We start from the raw sequence: 14,921 nt of genomic DNA on the forward strand, positions 1-14,921 counted from the left end.
CTGGCTATCCCCTGCCCGAGCCATGCCGAGCCATGCCAAGCCATGCCGCTCCTGTGGGACACAGAATACCATCTTCTGAGGATCCCAACCCTGAAACTGATTTTAAAAATGTGAAGCCAGGGCTGGCTCTCACCTACAATCCCAGCATGGGGAGGCCCAGGCAGAAAGTGTGGCAGTGAGTTCAAGGTGTGAGCGTGGGGATGGGTTGCAAAGAGAACTGTCTGAATGTTACCCAGGGGAGGGGAGAGGAGGGGAGGGGAGGGGAGAGGAGGGGAGAGGAGGGGAGCAAAGAGAATTGTCTGAATGTTACCCACGCTACTGAGCTAAAACAAACTTCCAGAGGCCGAGGATAAGATTTGAAATCATGTTAGCAGCCACTGTTTCTTCCTTACAGGAAGATGTGTACAGTGACGTCAGCAAGAGCTGAGCCTGAAGAGGCTTTCCTGCTTCTGCCGCACTTGGCTTAACGCCGCATTGCATGATGGGAAGTCATACTTCAGTCAGTGAGTTGTTCTACTTGGCTCCTATGACTGTGATACCTGAAAACAACGGTCCCCAGAAGGACTGCCGGACAGAAGGAAGGACAGAGACACACCTCACCGCTGTACTCCAAACTGTGTCAGGTGTCCAGCCACCCCGCCAGCCCTGCCGGGCTTGTGTTGAAGTCGGACCAGTAAATACCTACGCTCTGGAGTAAATGTGCTGAACTGTAAATTTTGATAAGTAGGGGTAGCTACCAAGACTCACTGCCTTGAACATTTTGAATGAGTTTTAAAACCACATTGTGGTACTTCTTAAGTGTTTTAGACAAAGAAAAGCAGAAACACACATCATCCTTACCAACGAAATCATAAAATTTTATAACATTTCTGAAAATCCATTTTTAAAATGTTTTCTCACAGATGCACGTCTTTTGAGAGGTGTTTATCTCCTCATTCACTGTCAAAACATCATTTGCAGCATCTACCCAGGAGAGGCGGGTACAGTGTTTTCATGTTTTTCAGAGTATCTGCCCAGGGGCTTACTCACAGTGCCATCTGCCATACGTAAGATTGGCAGATTCTTTTCCTTATGCCTGATGCACAGCTATCTCCCTGCCATGCCACCATGAGGGCACTGGCAGCTGTGTTTGTGTCCCAAGGAAAATGGACCCCCCTCTCAGCTCTCAGGGGGCAGCAGTCACGGGAAAGCCTGGCAGGGCACAGTGAGGCCCAGGCCAGGCAGCCTCTTCCTACTCAGTTGCCCCTGAGAAAGGAGCCACTCAAGAGCAGGATGTGGGGCTCCTCCAGAGGATTAACCCTGGGGGAACTGGGACCAGACAAGACAAAAGCAGTGCCCATGATCAAATGACACTGGAACTCTTTCTTGGGAATAGAGCATACACCAGAACTGCTTCAATGTCTTGCAATGTGGAAACTTTTTCAAAGTTCTGATTTTATGACATTTTTTTTGGGGCGAGGGGGCTTATGAATCCCTGTGTAGCAAAGGATGACCTTGAACTCTTGGTCCTCCTGGCCCGGCCACCCAGGTAGAGGTCACAGGCATGCACCTCTACACCCAGCTTTGCATCTGTAAACTTTTAAGGTAAGATTATGTTAAAGCTATGTCCTAAGAACTCCCGGCCTTCACCGTGAATTCACTCCTGTGACGCCAGGACTCTAGTGCCCCGGAACTTTAAAGAGGGCAGGTTGTGCGGTCGGCTGGTGGAAGGGTCCAGTGCACAGCAACGCTTGCTTCCTCTCCCTCAAGTTCTGCACTCCAAGTGGTTGGTATATGAGTTTCACAAATTAAACTGCACATGTACCGGAACACAGTCAACCAAATTCCACCAGTTCCAACTCACAGACCCAGGAAGCGGACAGTTTTCCCAGACTACTCAAGAAACAGGCAAAACATCTGAAAGATAATGGTCTTTAATTCTCTAAGTTCTCACTTATGCAACATAAAAAAGGCATAATTATGTGACTGGATAGGACATTTTTACAAAAAAACAGTTCCCTCCATCATCTGGTCAGTAGTATATAAATATTCACAATGAAAAAATAGGCAAGAAGGGAACCCGCCAATATCCAAGCTGGTTTCTTTCCAACACTTATCAGAATTTTGAAAATAAAACACTTCCGCCTTTCTTCACTCGTACCCAGTGCTCAGCTGGTGGTCTGCACAGCTGGGCTGTGCTAGCCCAGGACACCCCTCTCCACATGGCTCCTGTTCTTCTGTACTGTTTTACAAGTTATTTGACATAGCAAACTAAATATCAAAATGTAAACTTTGGAAGAGAAAGTAAGAACAAGTGTGTGAAGGCGACGCTTGGGTGTCGATGTCCTCACGCAGGCTAGTGTCTTAAACACTAAAACCAAAGTAAAACATTTACATATTTCCTTTTCCTAGAGACATGTTTCAACTTAGTGTGACCATGGTAACAAAAATTGTCTCTACAGACGATGGTAGAAAATAGCATGACATTACTCTTAGTTTAGGAACACACCACTGCCCTAGTTTTTTTGTGGCAAGAAACTGTTGCTGTTGTTGTTTAAGGTGACAAATATAAATTACATGGTGGAAATAAGATGCTCCAACACATCACAGCATCTCTCAACTACGAAGACTACATTGTAGGTGAGCAGCCTGCTGAACTCGGTGACATTACACTCAAGTCCAGTGGGTAATGAGACTTCTTCCAGCAGACGGAGTGCTGAAACACTGTGGCCTGTGTGCAGACAGGGGGCACCTGCAGCTCCCTGCTGCCTGGAGGGTCTGGCTTGAGCGGGCATCTAATAACCCCACGAAGCCTCACGTGTGGGAACTGCGCCGTCCCCTACTGCCCAGTGAAACCCGGAGCCTGGGTTCTCTGGCTTTGTAATGTTCATTGAAGTCCAACCTGAAGCTGAGGAAGCGGAGACTTTCATCAGAGCTGGTGGTCAGCAACACCAGAAACTGCTGGACAACACCCTAGGATGAAACACAGCAGAGTCAGTCGGAACCCTGTCCACGCGCAGCCCTCCCAGCGCACTGTACCCATGAGCCTCCAGCAGGAACTCACTCAGCCTGTACAGTTAGACAGGCAATGCATACATTCCGTGTAGGGACAACTGCCCTGCTGACATCCCTCTGCACTCACGCTACAGGAATAAACAGAGTCATGGATGCTAAAGCATCTCACTCTGTGATGAGCACAGAGCTCAGGGTCCCCCTCCTCTCTCTCACATCTCACTGGCTCACAAATGCATGCTCAGTCATCACTCTACAGGGGGAACAGATCCTAGCTCAAAACCATTACTGGGCTCCACACCACTGTGAAAGCAGCCTTCATGTAGGACACAAGCTCTGTCAGATGTTGATTTAACAAAGTCATTGTGACTATTCATGGTTTCGATCTCTCAATAAGGCCACACTTGGCCTGCACCACCCAAGGCTCAGTGCAGTCTCTCTGAGGAGCATGAGAAGTCACAGGTCCCCAGTGCCAATCTCCCATCGAGGCTCTCATCCTAGCTATACAGCTGCCTGAGGAGGGCCCAGCGAGGATGAATCCTCAGGGGGACCACCAGCTCCCGAGACACTCCATCCTGGATGCTGCTCATGTGACAAGGATGAGCCACATCTCTAACCTCTGAAAGCAAGCCAGTCACGGAAGAAGGCACCGTGGCTTGTACTGTACGCACCTGGTAGAAGTGTGTCAATATTCGCAACTGTGAACACATTTTTGGTATGGAGTCCTGGAATTCTCGGATCCTCCGGTTCTCCTCCTCTTCCTCTGCCGCTGTCACCCCCCACTGGCCCTGGACAATTAGAAGCAGCAAGTTCAACTGCTGGATGCCTCCTTGCATGTCGTCCCGCTAACAGCATCATATGCTCAGACATCCCTGTGACCCACTCCCACTAACCCGTCTTCTTGTGGCTTTGTGTGCTGTGGTACAGACAGCCCTGTTTCCCTCCACGTTCCTCATTCAGACAGTGGGCATTAAGGGAACTAGTCAGCTGAGTGCTGGCACTCCTAACTTCAGCGGGACTCCCCTGGCAATCTCCCTTGGACACATTCATCTATTCTCATTTTAAAACGTCATTTTCAGCCAAGCATGCCTGGTAGCCCACACCTGTAATCCCATCTGAGGCAAGAGAATGGTTAAGGTGGAGGCCAGACTGGGTTGTACACAGTGAGACCGTTTCATCCCTCCCCCCAGCAAATGGTAGACTTCACTGAACATGTGTCCAGCCAGCCTGTACGGGAGTTACCTGGTTCTCTTCCATCAACTAGATTTTCTGATCTGAACCTTTGCATTCCCGGCACACACCTTGGTCTGGAGAAATTGTTCATTTTGCTAGGGCTGCTCATTTACATTGTTTGTGATTTGCCCATTGGTACTCAAAATCTGGGCTTGTTCTTTCTGAGTCCTATCAGCCTTAGGTGCTTCACACAGTCTGGCAATGGCCCTGCCGTAACTTGGAACTGTGGCTAGGCAGGGTGGAGCCTTTCCAGCAGAGCTAACGGTACTTTCGACAGCCTACTGCCCCTTTAGCACATCTTCTGCAGGCCATTTGGGTGTCTGCAGACCATTAGCTTCATTTACAGATAGCAATCTACTTGCATACACCTAAGGAAATAAACGGTCCATTTCCTTCTCAGTTTTTCACATGTGTGCTCTCACCTCTTATTAGCCACTAGACCAGTCAACAGCTTATTTACCCTTATCTCCAGCCACCCAGGCCTCGCTCCTGAGACCTCCAAGAACAAGAACGGTCAGTAACTGAACCAGGCACACTCCTGGAATGTTTTAGCAAGAATCTGGCTTCATTTTGCCAGTGTCCAGAGATTTTGAGCCAAGTTGAACTTAAAGATGATGAACTATTTGTTAGAAAGGTGTGTGGACAAGCTTCAAGTTTTTGACAATGAAGGGCAGACAACAGAGCAGCTGTGGCTGTTACAGAGCTCCACACCATGAAAGAGAAACCTGGTGTCTGCATTGGGACCCAGGGAAAAGTGTGTCCTCGGTCAGCACACAGAAGCTGATACAGCTGTGGTTCGTGGTCTACATCTCCAGAAGGTGGCTGTGGCTATGTGGTATTGGTTTTAAAGGTATAATAGACACAAGAAGGAAGGGATGATGGAGCGCAGCTGAGGTCAGGCACTGTGTAGCAGGGTTGAGGTCTCCATAGAGATGCAAGCCCGCAGGGACCACTGTGTGAAGCTGTGGTAGAGACCTCAGAGTGTTGGGGATGCCAGGATCACCGGACATGTTCGAGGAAGAGCCACAGGCATGAAGTGGATCTGGCCTAAGCCTGAGAGGGAAGCTGTGTGTGCCACAGTGGAAGGGCTGAGGGAATGAGGCTGCCTGAACCCTTTGGAGCCCAGCCGATTTCATCATGAGCCCCAGAAGCTAGACATGGAACTGCAGGATTTGGTATTAGCCCTGTTGGAGTTGAGGTTTTAGTTTGATTATTCCTTTCCATGATCTTGATAGTTTCATTTTGAACCTGGAATGTTTATTCCATGCCGTTTTATGTTGGAGTATTCAAGTTCTTTTGATCTTATAGGAGTTCATAGTTCAGAGTCTTTGAACTTCTAAAACAATGGAATTTTTTAAGACTGGAAACTTTTAAAATTGGATTGTATTCTACATTAGGAGAGTAACATGACACTTGGGGGACGAGGGACAGAAGATGTGCTAGCTAGTTTTATACTAACTTGGCGCAAGCTGTAGTAATCTGAGAGAAGGGAACCTCAACAGAGAAAATGCCTCCATGAGATTGTGCTGTAATCAAACCTATGGTTCATTTTCTTAGTTAGCAATTGATGGGGGAGGGTCCAGCCCATGGTGGGTGGTGCCATCCCTGGGCTGGTGGTCCTAGCTTCTATAATAAAGCAGGCTGAAGAAGCCATGATGAGCAAGCCAGTGAGCAGTGTTCCTCCATGGCCTCTGTATCAGCTCCTGCCTCCAGGTTCCTGCCCTGTTTGAGTCCCTATCCTGTCTTCATTCAGTGATAGACTACAATGTGTAAGAGTAAGCCAAATAAACCCTTTCCTCCTCAACTTGCTTTTTGTCATGATGTATCACCACAGCAACAGAAACCCTAACTAAGACAGAGGGGTGTGGCTTAAAGTAATGTATTTGTGTGTCAGGCAGACAAGCAGGGAGTTGTAATGATTAATTTTAGTTATCAAATTGATAAAATGTATAATCACCTGGGAAGAGTGTCAATGAAGACTTGCCCAGATTAGGCTGGCCTAGAGACAAGCCTGGGAGGGATTTTCTAAACTGTTAACTGAGGTGGGAGGACCCACCTCAACTGTCATTTGCTGGGCCCTGGCTGATCACATGCATTCTTGGCTCTCTGTTCCTGATGGCTGATACAGCTCCCTCAAGCTTCCTCCACCATGAACCGGGAACTGTGGGCAGAAACAAACCCTTTCTCCCCTAAGTTGCTTTCGTCAGGATGGTTTGTTACAATCGGAAGAACATCAGGATCCCCAGGGGACTGGTTCCAGCAGCCTTGATGGATACCGAAACTTCAAGGAAGTCAAGTTGTGGAGTTCCTTATGGAAATGTGCAGATCATAATTCTTTTTAGTGGCATTTCTTTTAAACGTCCATCACAATTGCCACTGATAGAAAGAAAACTGACTGCTGCATGTTAACTCTGATTTCTAAATAGCTGGAAAAACACACTTATTGATGCCAATAACTCACCGCAGGGTCATCTTGGATTTCATGCCCAGCACTTCTGCAGAAGAGCCTATTTCCCTGCCATGCTCACACTGGGTGACCGTCGGTGCAGTGTGCGAACCCCGCAGTTCCCAGTCTCACTCTCACCTAAGACGCTCTCAGCATTTCACCAATGGGCAGATCTGCCACCCAGAGCTTTAGTCAGATCTTCCTGGGGATTAATTAATTTTTTCCTTTATTTTGCAAAAGTGAGTTACAGTAATTTTATTAGACCAATACAAAGAGTTCTGTATTCTTAGAATGATCTCAAATGTTCTGTATGTATTTTCCATTTGGTACATCAATTAGTAAAAATTTTGTAGTTTCACATCCACGTTCTGCTACACAGAGAACAGCAGAAATGAAGCCAGTTAATGTGCACTGAGATGAGAGGTTAACATTATGAACCCACTTCCCGGGACAGGACAACATGACTCTGCATGCATCACCTAGGGAGACAGATCCTCGGGAAGTAACACTAGTCACGGTATTTTTCAATTACTGTGGCTGGTACTGGTCCCAGAATCCTACTGAGCACAGGGGTGTGTACAGAAGTGTGGGTGTCACAGGCAGCAGGAAGTAAGTATGCTAATGCCAGAACCAAGAGTGTCAATGTATAAAATGTAGTTTGTAAAACTAAAGGAAGTAAAAGCCCTTCAATCCTAAATTTGAATTGGAAATATCATAATAACAGAAGACGTTTTGAGAGGAAAAGTGGGAAGAGAGTAGAGAGGAGCCATGAATTGCAGAAGGAAGGACCTCTGGGACCGCTCCACCTAACAGAAGCATGACAGAATCGGAAGCCAACCCCCGCAGCAAGGCACTCAAGCGCTGAAACCCTTCCAGGGGCCAGCTCCATCTCTCACAGATCCAGTGGACCCACATCTACACGACTGTTGCAAAATTATTTTACCTTCTGGATTTAAATAAACTTGGCGGGCAGTTTCAGCGTGACGGCTCTCCCTCTCTCTCTCTGAAACACACCCAATAACCACACTTACGTGGCTGTGTCCCTCCTGTCACTGATAGCTGACATCTGGGAAGGCCACCTCCATGCACACAACCAGCCATTGAGCTATTATCAGAATCTTGCGTCTGTCAGTCACACACAGGCTGCTTGGCATGGATCAGGAGATTATGTGTGTGCAAATCCCAGGGCTCTTCAGAAGTACCCACAAACCACTGCAGCCAGGAGATAACCCAGGAGTACCAAAAGGACACATCCTCCTGCTTCCAAACCCCACCATACTTCAGTGCCTGTGACATGGCTGCCAGGCCCCTCACATGGGCTGGCAGTAACCCAGCCTAACTGCCGACTAAACAACCTGCCTTTCATGACCCCAGGACAAGCACCTAGACAAAGCAGTCCAGGCGAGCAAGAACAGGAACCCCACCACCGGCCTGACTTGTCTAATGGACCTTACTTATTTCAGGCTACTGGAAATACACAAAAATGTCCGAAGGAAACCTAGCTCATGCGTCAGTAAGCAAGTCAGGGTGTCTGATCCCTCAGCTTCAAGTCAGTAACAGAGCGCCAGGCCGACTCTGGAGACAACAGTACAGACAGTGTCCAGTTCGGACACCGGGACACCACTCAATGGGACAGCAGTCAGAACTTCCTCTGACTGGAGTGGACTGCACCCGCTTCAGCGTGTGTGCCGATTTCAGCAGGGAAGCTGCTGCTGCTGCCCAGACTGCCGGCAACAGTGAGAGCTTGAGTTAGAAACCATACCTCGATTTCACGCTGCTTCTTCTTCTCTTCAAACTGCAGTCGTCTCTGTAATTCCTCCAGAGCAGCTCTGTACATTGCATCTTGGGCATTTTGAAGTTCAATAATTTGATCAAACACAGCTCTGAGTTGATTTAAAAGTACCTGAAAAGACACAGCGTTCTCAAATGAACAGAACCTCAACGTGCTAGTGAGGCATTTCTACTCAAAGATATTGTACTAGTGCTTTGCCCTCTAAACCGCAGACACTGTCCCCAGTATAACCATGTTGGAGGAATGGTGACTAGGAAGCGTTTGGGTAATGAGGTCTCCACCCTACCAAAGCGGTTAATGCTGCTCACTGGTGGCTGTTGGATTCCCACAGCACTGAATTCTGACTCTTGAGAATGTACTGTTCTAAAGTAATGTACTGCACAAAGTGTGAACTGAGGATGTATACACACTAAATACCACATGTGTGCTTTGTGTGTGTCTAGATGAAGAGGCTCCTCCTAGTCCTTGCTTAGTGTCTTAGTTACTGTTCTATTGCTGTGAGGGGACACCAGGACCAAGGCAACTCACATAAAAAACATTTAATTCCAAAATCATGGCAGGGAAATGGATACAGCACTGGAGAGGTACCTGAAAGCTTTATATCCTGATCCACAGGCAGCAGGCAGAGAGACACTGGGCCTGGCCTGGGCTTTTGAAACCTCAAAGCTCAGCCCCAGTGACACACCTCCTCCAACAAGGCCACACCTCCTAATCCTTCCCAAACAGTTCTACTAACTGGGGACCAAGCATTCAAACATAGGAGCCATCCTCATTCAAACCACCACACTTTAGAAGACGTACTCCAGCCAGCCTGGAGAGAAGCAGCTATCCCACACTCACTCCAGTTAATGACGCTATCCCTACTGCCCATCTCTAGGCCAAGCTGAGATGTCAGGCAGCGTCACCGACAGCTGAGCTAGCGACGCTGAGCTAACTGAATCTCCAGTCAAACAGAGCAACTCTGAGAACAAGCTAACCCAAGAACAGACACTGTAAATAAACAATCCCTGGTTCTCATTTCCCGTAATGCACTCATGTGACCTGGGTCCTTCAACTGCACAGCAATGCAGAGAGCCAGAGGACCTGAGCAGGGGATGCCATTCCTGACAGGCAGCCACAGCTGGCTCTGACCACAGGCCCAAGCAAGCTCATCCTGTTCTCTGTCAGAATTTTATCACGGTAAAACTAGAAAACTAAGGATGGAGATGGCTCCATTTAAATTTGATAAGGATGTAGTTCTCTGGTTTCTCTATTGTAGTCATGTGAAAAACAACAAAAAACCTTCTTTTTGGAACACTGCATTGACCTTGAGGTCATTAACTGATGTTTCCTTTAAGTGGAATGTGCACTGTGGGTATTGGTCTGTTCCAGGGGTCTACAACTGCATGCTCCAGGGGTCTGCAACTGCATGCTCCATGCTGCCTCCAGCCTGCACCTTCTCAGTGGGCTGCTCAGGGTTTTCAACACTGCACAAAGGATGAGACACACACATATCTGCACCTGTCATTCCTCCTTCCAACTAGCTCTGTGTATTGTCATCATTGACTTTTTCACAAGTGGCCTAATCAAAGTACCACACTTGAAATTACCATGTCCACAACAGATTGCCTTACTCTGTTTTATACAAGAGATTTCTTTTTAGGAACAAGCAATGACAAAGTCCTCCGGAGTCAGGAGGACCATGAGTTCCAGGCATTATGAGCTACAGAGCAGACCCTGTCTAAAAGCAACAAACAACAGCCAATGGTTACATTAAACACCCAGGAAGGCACAGATCCAGGCCTGCTGGAGCCTGGGGCGAGGCTCCTTCAGTGAGCTGGTTGGGACCCACCCCAAACACTCCCCATGACCACCGCCCCACAGGCAGGCAGCAGCAGAATCTCTGGACTCTGCTCATATCCACAACAGCTAGTCTATAAAGGCGAGAGCTGGGGTGACTCGACCTGTCTCTCAGCCATTCCCTATCCTTTCATGGATCAGCCCCCATGTTAGCAGAGCCAGAGAGAACACACTTAACAGGGTGCCCATGCGGGTGCAGTCCTTAACAATTCCAACATTACATCTGGTGACATTCACATCTGTTCAATCTATGCAAAACAACATAAAACATGACTTCAACAGCTTAAAAAAGGTAGCAGCTACATCTACAAGTCGGTTACCATGGTGAGTCATATCATTTAATTCCCACAAATTTACATTGTGTCACTGGAAACAGAAGAACCCTGGAGTCACAAGGAGAGCCTGTCATTGGTGTGAACACTGACTCTGGCCCACATGTTCCACGTCTATGGCACATCACAGAATGGCCAAAGACCACCTTCATAACAAACATGGTGTCAGGTGACAGATATGATACCCACTGTAATATAAACCTCACAGAGACTGGACCTAGTCAAAGTGGACAAAAGGACCCCAGACCACTTCAGATGCACATTGCATGAGTTACTAATTATGTTCATAGTATATTACAACACACTTCTATACCATCATTTCAGTATCTGGAAAGCAAATTCCACATAGATGTGCCTTTGATCACTATTTGTCACACAATAACAATGAAGTTTATCCAATACTTTTCTCCACCACAGTAGGCTAATGCAGAGAACTGGAACACAAAACAAAAGCCCTGGTAAAGTATAGGCAGAAGCACGCTCTACATGCCTGGAATGTGTCTCGAGCAGTGCACACTGAGAAACGCTCTTGGTACTTCACCCAGATGCACAGTTTCCCTACTTCAAGCTCAGAACGTGTTCTTTCTTTGAGCCAGATCTTTAAAGGAAATCAGAACTCCAGAGCCTTACTACTCAGCACCTTCCCAGAACAGGGTCCTCTACAAGAAAGGAATTCAGCAGAAAGCCCTGGCCAGGAGATGCTCAAGCTCAGATGTGCACAGTCTGTTCGAATTCATGCAGCCATCCACCATTAACTAAAACACCACTATCCCTAGACTAACAACATGACCATAGGATGGGGTGCTCAGTCTAGAGTATGCAAGGCCCTGGGACTGATTCCCAGCAAGGAGAAAGAGGAAGATGTCCAGAGCTCTGGATTTTTGCACTCTCTGGGCCTTTGATACATGCCACCACTTGTTCTGATGTTTAGGTGCCTTTCTGGTGTCCAAGGACGTCTTTCATGATGATTCTCCTGCTCCATACACCGTCAACAGTGTGCTGCTGCTCACCACGGTCACAGCCGCGGCAGCTGTGACAGCATGCACTCATTTCACCTTTACTTCAGTTCTGTTCAGAAAGTGACCCTCAAATACCAGGTTAATGAGCCTTTCTCAGTGATCACTGATCCCAAGCTGCTGTGTTAGACAGCTTCAGTCCTGGTTTGTAGGAGTGAGCCTTACCCTGGAGTCGCTGTCCAGGAGACAGCGGGAGGTGATGGTGTCCAGGAACGCCTCATGTGCTGCGATAATGTGGTCCAAGTCCTGGGCCTGTTGCACTCTGTTCCAAAGCTCATCCCAGGAGCACTCAAGAACCTGAAAGGACGAGTTGAGACTTGGGAGGGCCTATTCTTCTGAAGGCATCACCTCTCACACTGCTGAGCCACACAGCATGGGGCGGAAGCCGGCTTACCTCAAAGGTGATGTAGTACTGCATTTGATGAATGAAGTGGACCATCTCGGAGGCCAGGATGTGACACTGGTGCAGCACCCCAGAGAACTCTGCAAGAGACAGGGTGTCACCAGGGGAGGTGCTTGGTGACAGCACAGACCTCTGCCCCAAGCTGCCTCCTAATGAAGCCACAAGCCTCATTCCAGAGCCCTGAGCAGGACATCAGTTCTCCACCCACTTCCGTGCTTTAGCTAAAGGACCTGGCTACCCAATCAAGGAGAGACTATTACTTTATCAAAGAGGAGGCCTGAGGAGGAACAGCATGAAACAAGATACAATCGTATTAACAGGTAAGTACAGCGCTGGGGAGATGGCTCGGTGGTAGGAGTACTTGCTTTGCGAGCACGTGGACGTGATTTCAGATCCCCAGTACCCATGTAAAGGGCTAAGCACGGTTGTGCATGCCTGGAACTCCAGGATTAGAGGGTCAGAGACATGGGCTGCTTGACTGGCAGCCTAGGGAGGAAGGTGCAACGTGACAGAGAAGAACACTCGATGATGCCCTCTTCTGGTCTCTGTGCTTGGTCATGGGCACACATGCATAAACAGAAGCCTTACGTCTTCTCTGCTTCTGACCACCCACCACACATGGACTAGTTCATCCCCTAGTCATCTGAGACACGAGGGCCTCAGGGTGGGCCCTAATTCCGTGAGAAGAAAAGGCAGGGACTCCAGGGAGCAGACATGCATGTGCGGAATGCTGTCGGCATTGGTAGCAAAAGGACGCAGGAGAGGCCTCCCCAGTTTCGGAGGGAGCAGGACTGACTGCACCTTCACTGAGGATTTTTGGCCTTTAGAATGTTTGACACAATTAACAGTTGATGTTTTAAGTGACCCAGCTTGTGGTGCTGGTCCTAATAAATAACATCTGTCCTAACAAAGGAATACTAAGTGACAGGTGAGGGACTCTGTAGGACTGTGCCTCCCAGAGAGCATGACATCAAAGACACACCTTAAAGGCTGGAGACCAAGTGGGCACATTTGGTCAAGAGAGGAGAGATAGAAACACGACCCCAAGTTTAAAAGAAAACTCAAATTCTTCAACGAATGGTTAACACAGCCAGTGCATACATATAAACCAGTGGTTCGTACAGCTGTGCACGTGAGTGCAAACAGTCACATGGGCAGGAGCAGCAAGTGTGACCCTAGTGAACCTGAGGAGGGCTGGGAAGCATGCCTCTGGAGCGGGGGAGGGAAACGCAGGAGGTGGATGCTGCTCGCGGGCCTCCTGATGAGGGTGCACTCAAGGAGGGTGGGCACTTCTGACACACTGTGACCAACGTGACCCCCGTGAAGACACAGCACCATTTCTTTTGTGAGAAAGAAAAAGGTATAAATCCTAAATAAATCATGTTTGGCAATAATAAAAGACTCTTAATTTTTCAAGAGCCAGAAGGGTAAAGGGCCTTGGCACAATTCTAACACCCGGTGCTCAGGCCCCAGAACCAACATGGGAGAAGTGGAGTACAACTCCCCAGAGTTGGCCTATCTTTAACACACACACACACACACACACACACACACACACACACATGCGCACACACGCACGCACGCGCACGCACACACACACACACACACATGCGCACACGTACACACGTACACAAATGAAAACAGTGCTGTGTAGGAGGCAGAGCCTTTTTATGCAGAGTGAAATGGCAGTGTCCTCAGCCTCATTTTCGAAGGGAGAAGGTACTGGGACAGTGTCCCTCAGGCAAGTGCCTGGGAGTCAGGAAGCCAAACCAGGATATTGCAAAACCGTCCTCTGGCCAAGACATGGCCAGCACATCTTCAAATCAGAGCAGCTGTGATTACTGCAGACTCTCCCAGGTGGAGCCACTAACAGCCCCTTGTGGACAAACTGCACGAGTCTGACCAGCCCTTCCCCCGAGATACACCAGCAATTACCACTGCTGGGGGAGAAGGAAACTCTTCTTTCGTGGCTTAGCCACATGTAAGCCGCCCTTGTTCCTCTGAGTACCCCACTAAATCCACTGGTTCGCCAACCTACACTGGGGTGGAATTCTGCGGCTACCTTCCCGATCTGGGGTGAACACAGACTCCCCGGGGAGTGTCAGGCACCAGAAAAAACAGTGTCTGAAAAAACAGTGGTTCTGTGCAAAGGCACTCAGTCCAGTGAGTCCACAGGGACAGGCCCCAGGGCCCCTATGCTTCTCTGGCCAGAAGTCACAACACCTTCCTTACAAAACTCCAAAGATTCCTTACTGCTCCCATCAGGGCCCCAGATAGCTGAAGAGAGCTCTGTGTCCACACAACAGGTGCCATGCCACTTCCCCTGTGACTATTAGCAGCCTTCAACAGGAGTGCACCTGCGCATCTACAGGGGTGCAGAGCGAGCTCCAGGGACACAGCTTAGGTTAGCCGTACCCAAGCCAGGATGGGATTCCGGTGATGCAGCTGCCTCTGAGTCACACATGTTCCATCAAGTAGTGCCTCCCCAATACTCCTGACCCCAATAAACTCACTGGTCTGCAGAGCTCAACTTCAGGGTAATTCCTTCTGTGGTCTGACTTGGTTCCCTGACTGGAGTGAGCAGACGTCTGTTCGCATCTCCCTGGGAAAAGTCACATGAGGGTAGACATGCATCTGATAAGGAGACTATGCTTCCCAGTTCTCCTGAAGCATAGAACAGAGTGTGGTTTTCTCTACTGAAACCGGGCTAGCTAACCTAACGCTCTAGCCATACAAATGGACTTCTGATTTCCACGCAGAGGACATAGCCTTCCTCTGTCTAGAGGCGCTCAGTTATGCATGACTGCAACCTCAGAGGAAAGTCTCTGCAGATCGACTCTGGGTTTCACCCCGAGCTGGAAAGAAAGGC

General features: G+C 48.6%; 1 protein-coding gene across 1 annotated transcript in view; it reads right to left on the reverse strand.

Moving 5' to 3' along the window:
- Positions 1–1,897: 1,897 nt before the first annotated feature.
- Positions 1,898–14,921, reverse strand: part of Tubgcp3 (tubulin gamma complex component 3) — a 62,152-nt gene continuing 49,128 nt past the window's right edge. The window contains exons 18-22 of the mRNA XM_059244348.1: positions 12,044–12,132; positions 11,815–11,946; positions 8,433–8,573; positions 3,663–3,779; positions 1,898–2,952 (exon numbers count right to left, since the gene is read on the reverse strand). Of these exons, the coding sequence (XP_059100331.1) occupies positions 2,794–2,952; positions 3,663–3,779; positions 8,433–8,573; positions 11,815–11,946; positions 12,044–12,132 (638 nt within the window). The 3' untranslated portion in view covers positions 1,898–2,793. The remainder of the gene's footprint in view (positions 2,953–3,662; positions 3,780–8,432; positions 8,574–11,814; positions 11,947–12,043; positions 12,133–14,921) is intronic.

Source organism: Peromyscus eremicus, chromosome 17, assembly GCF_949786415.1.
Source record: "Peromyscus eremicus chromosome 17, PerEre_H2_v1, whole genome shotgun sequence".
Lineage (NCBI taxonomy): Eukaryota > Metazoa > Chordata > Mammalia > Rodentia > Cricetidae > Peromyscus > Peromyscus eremicus.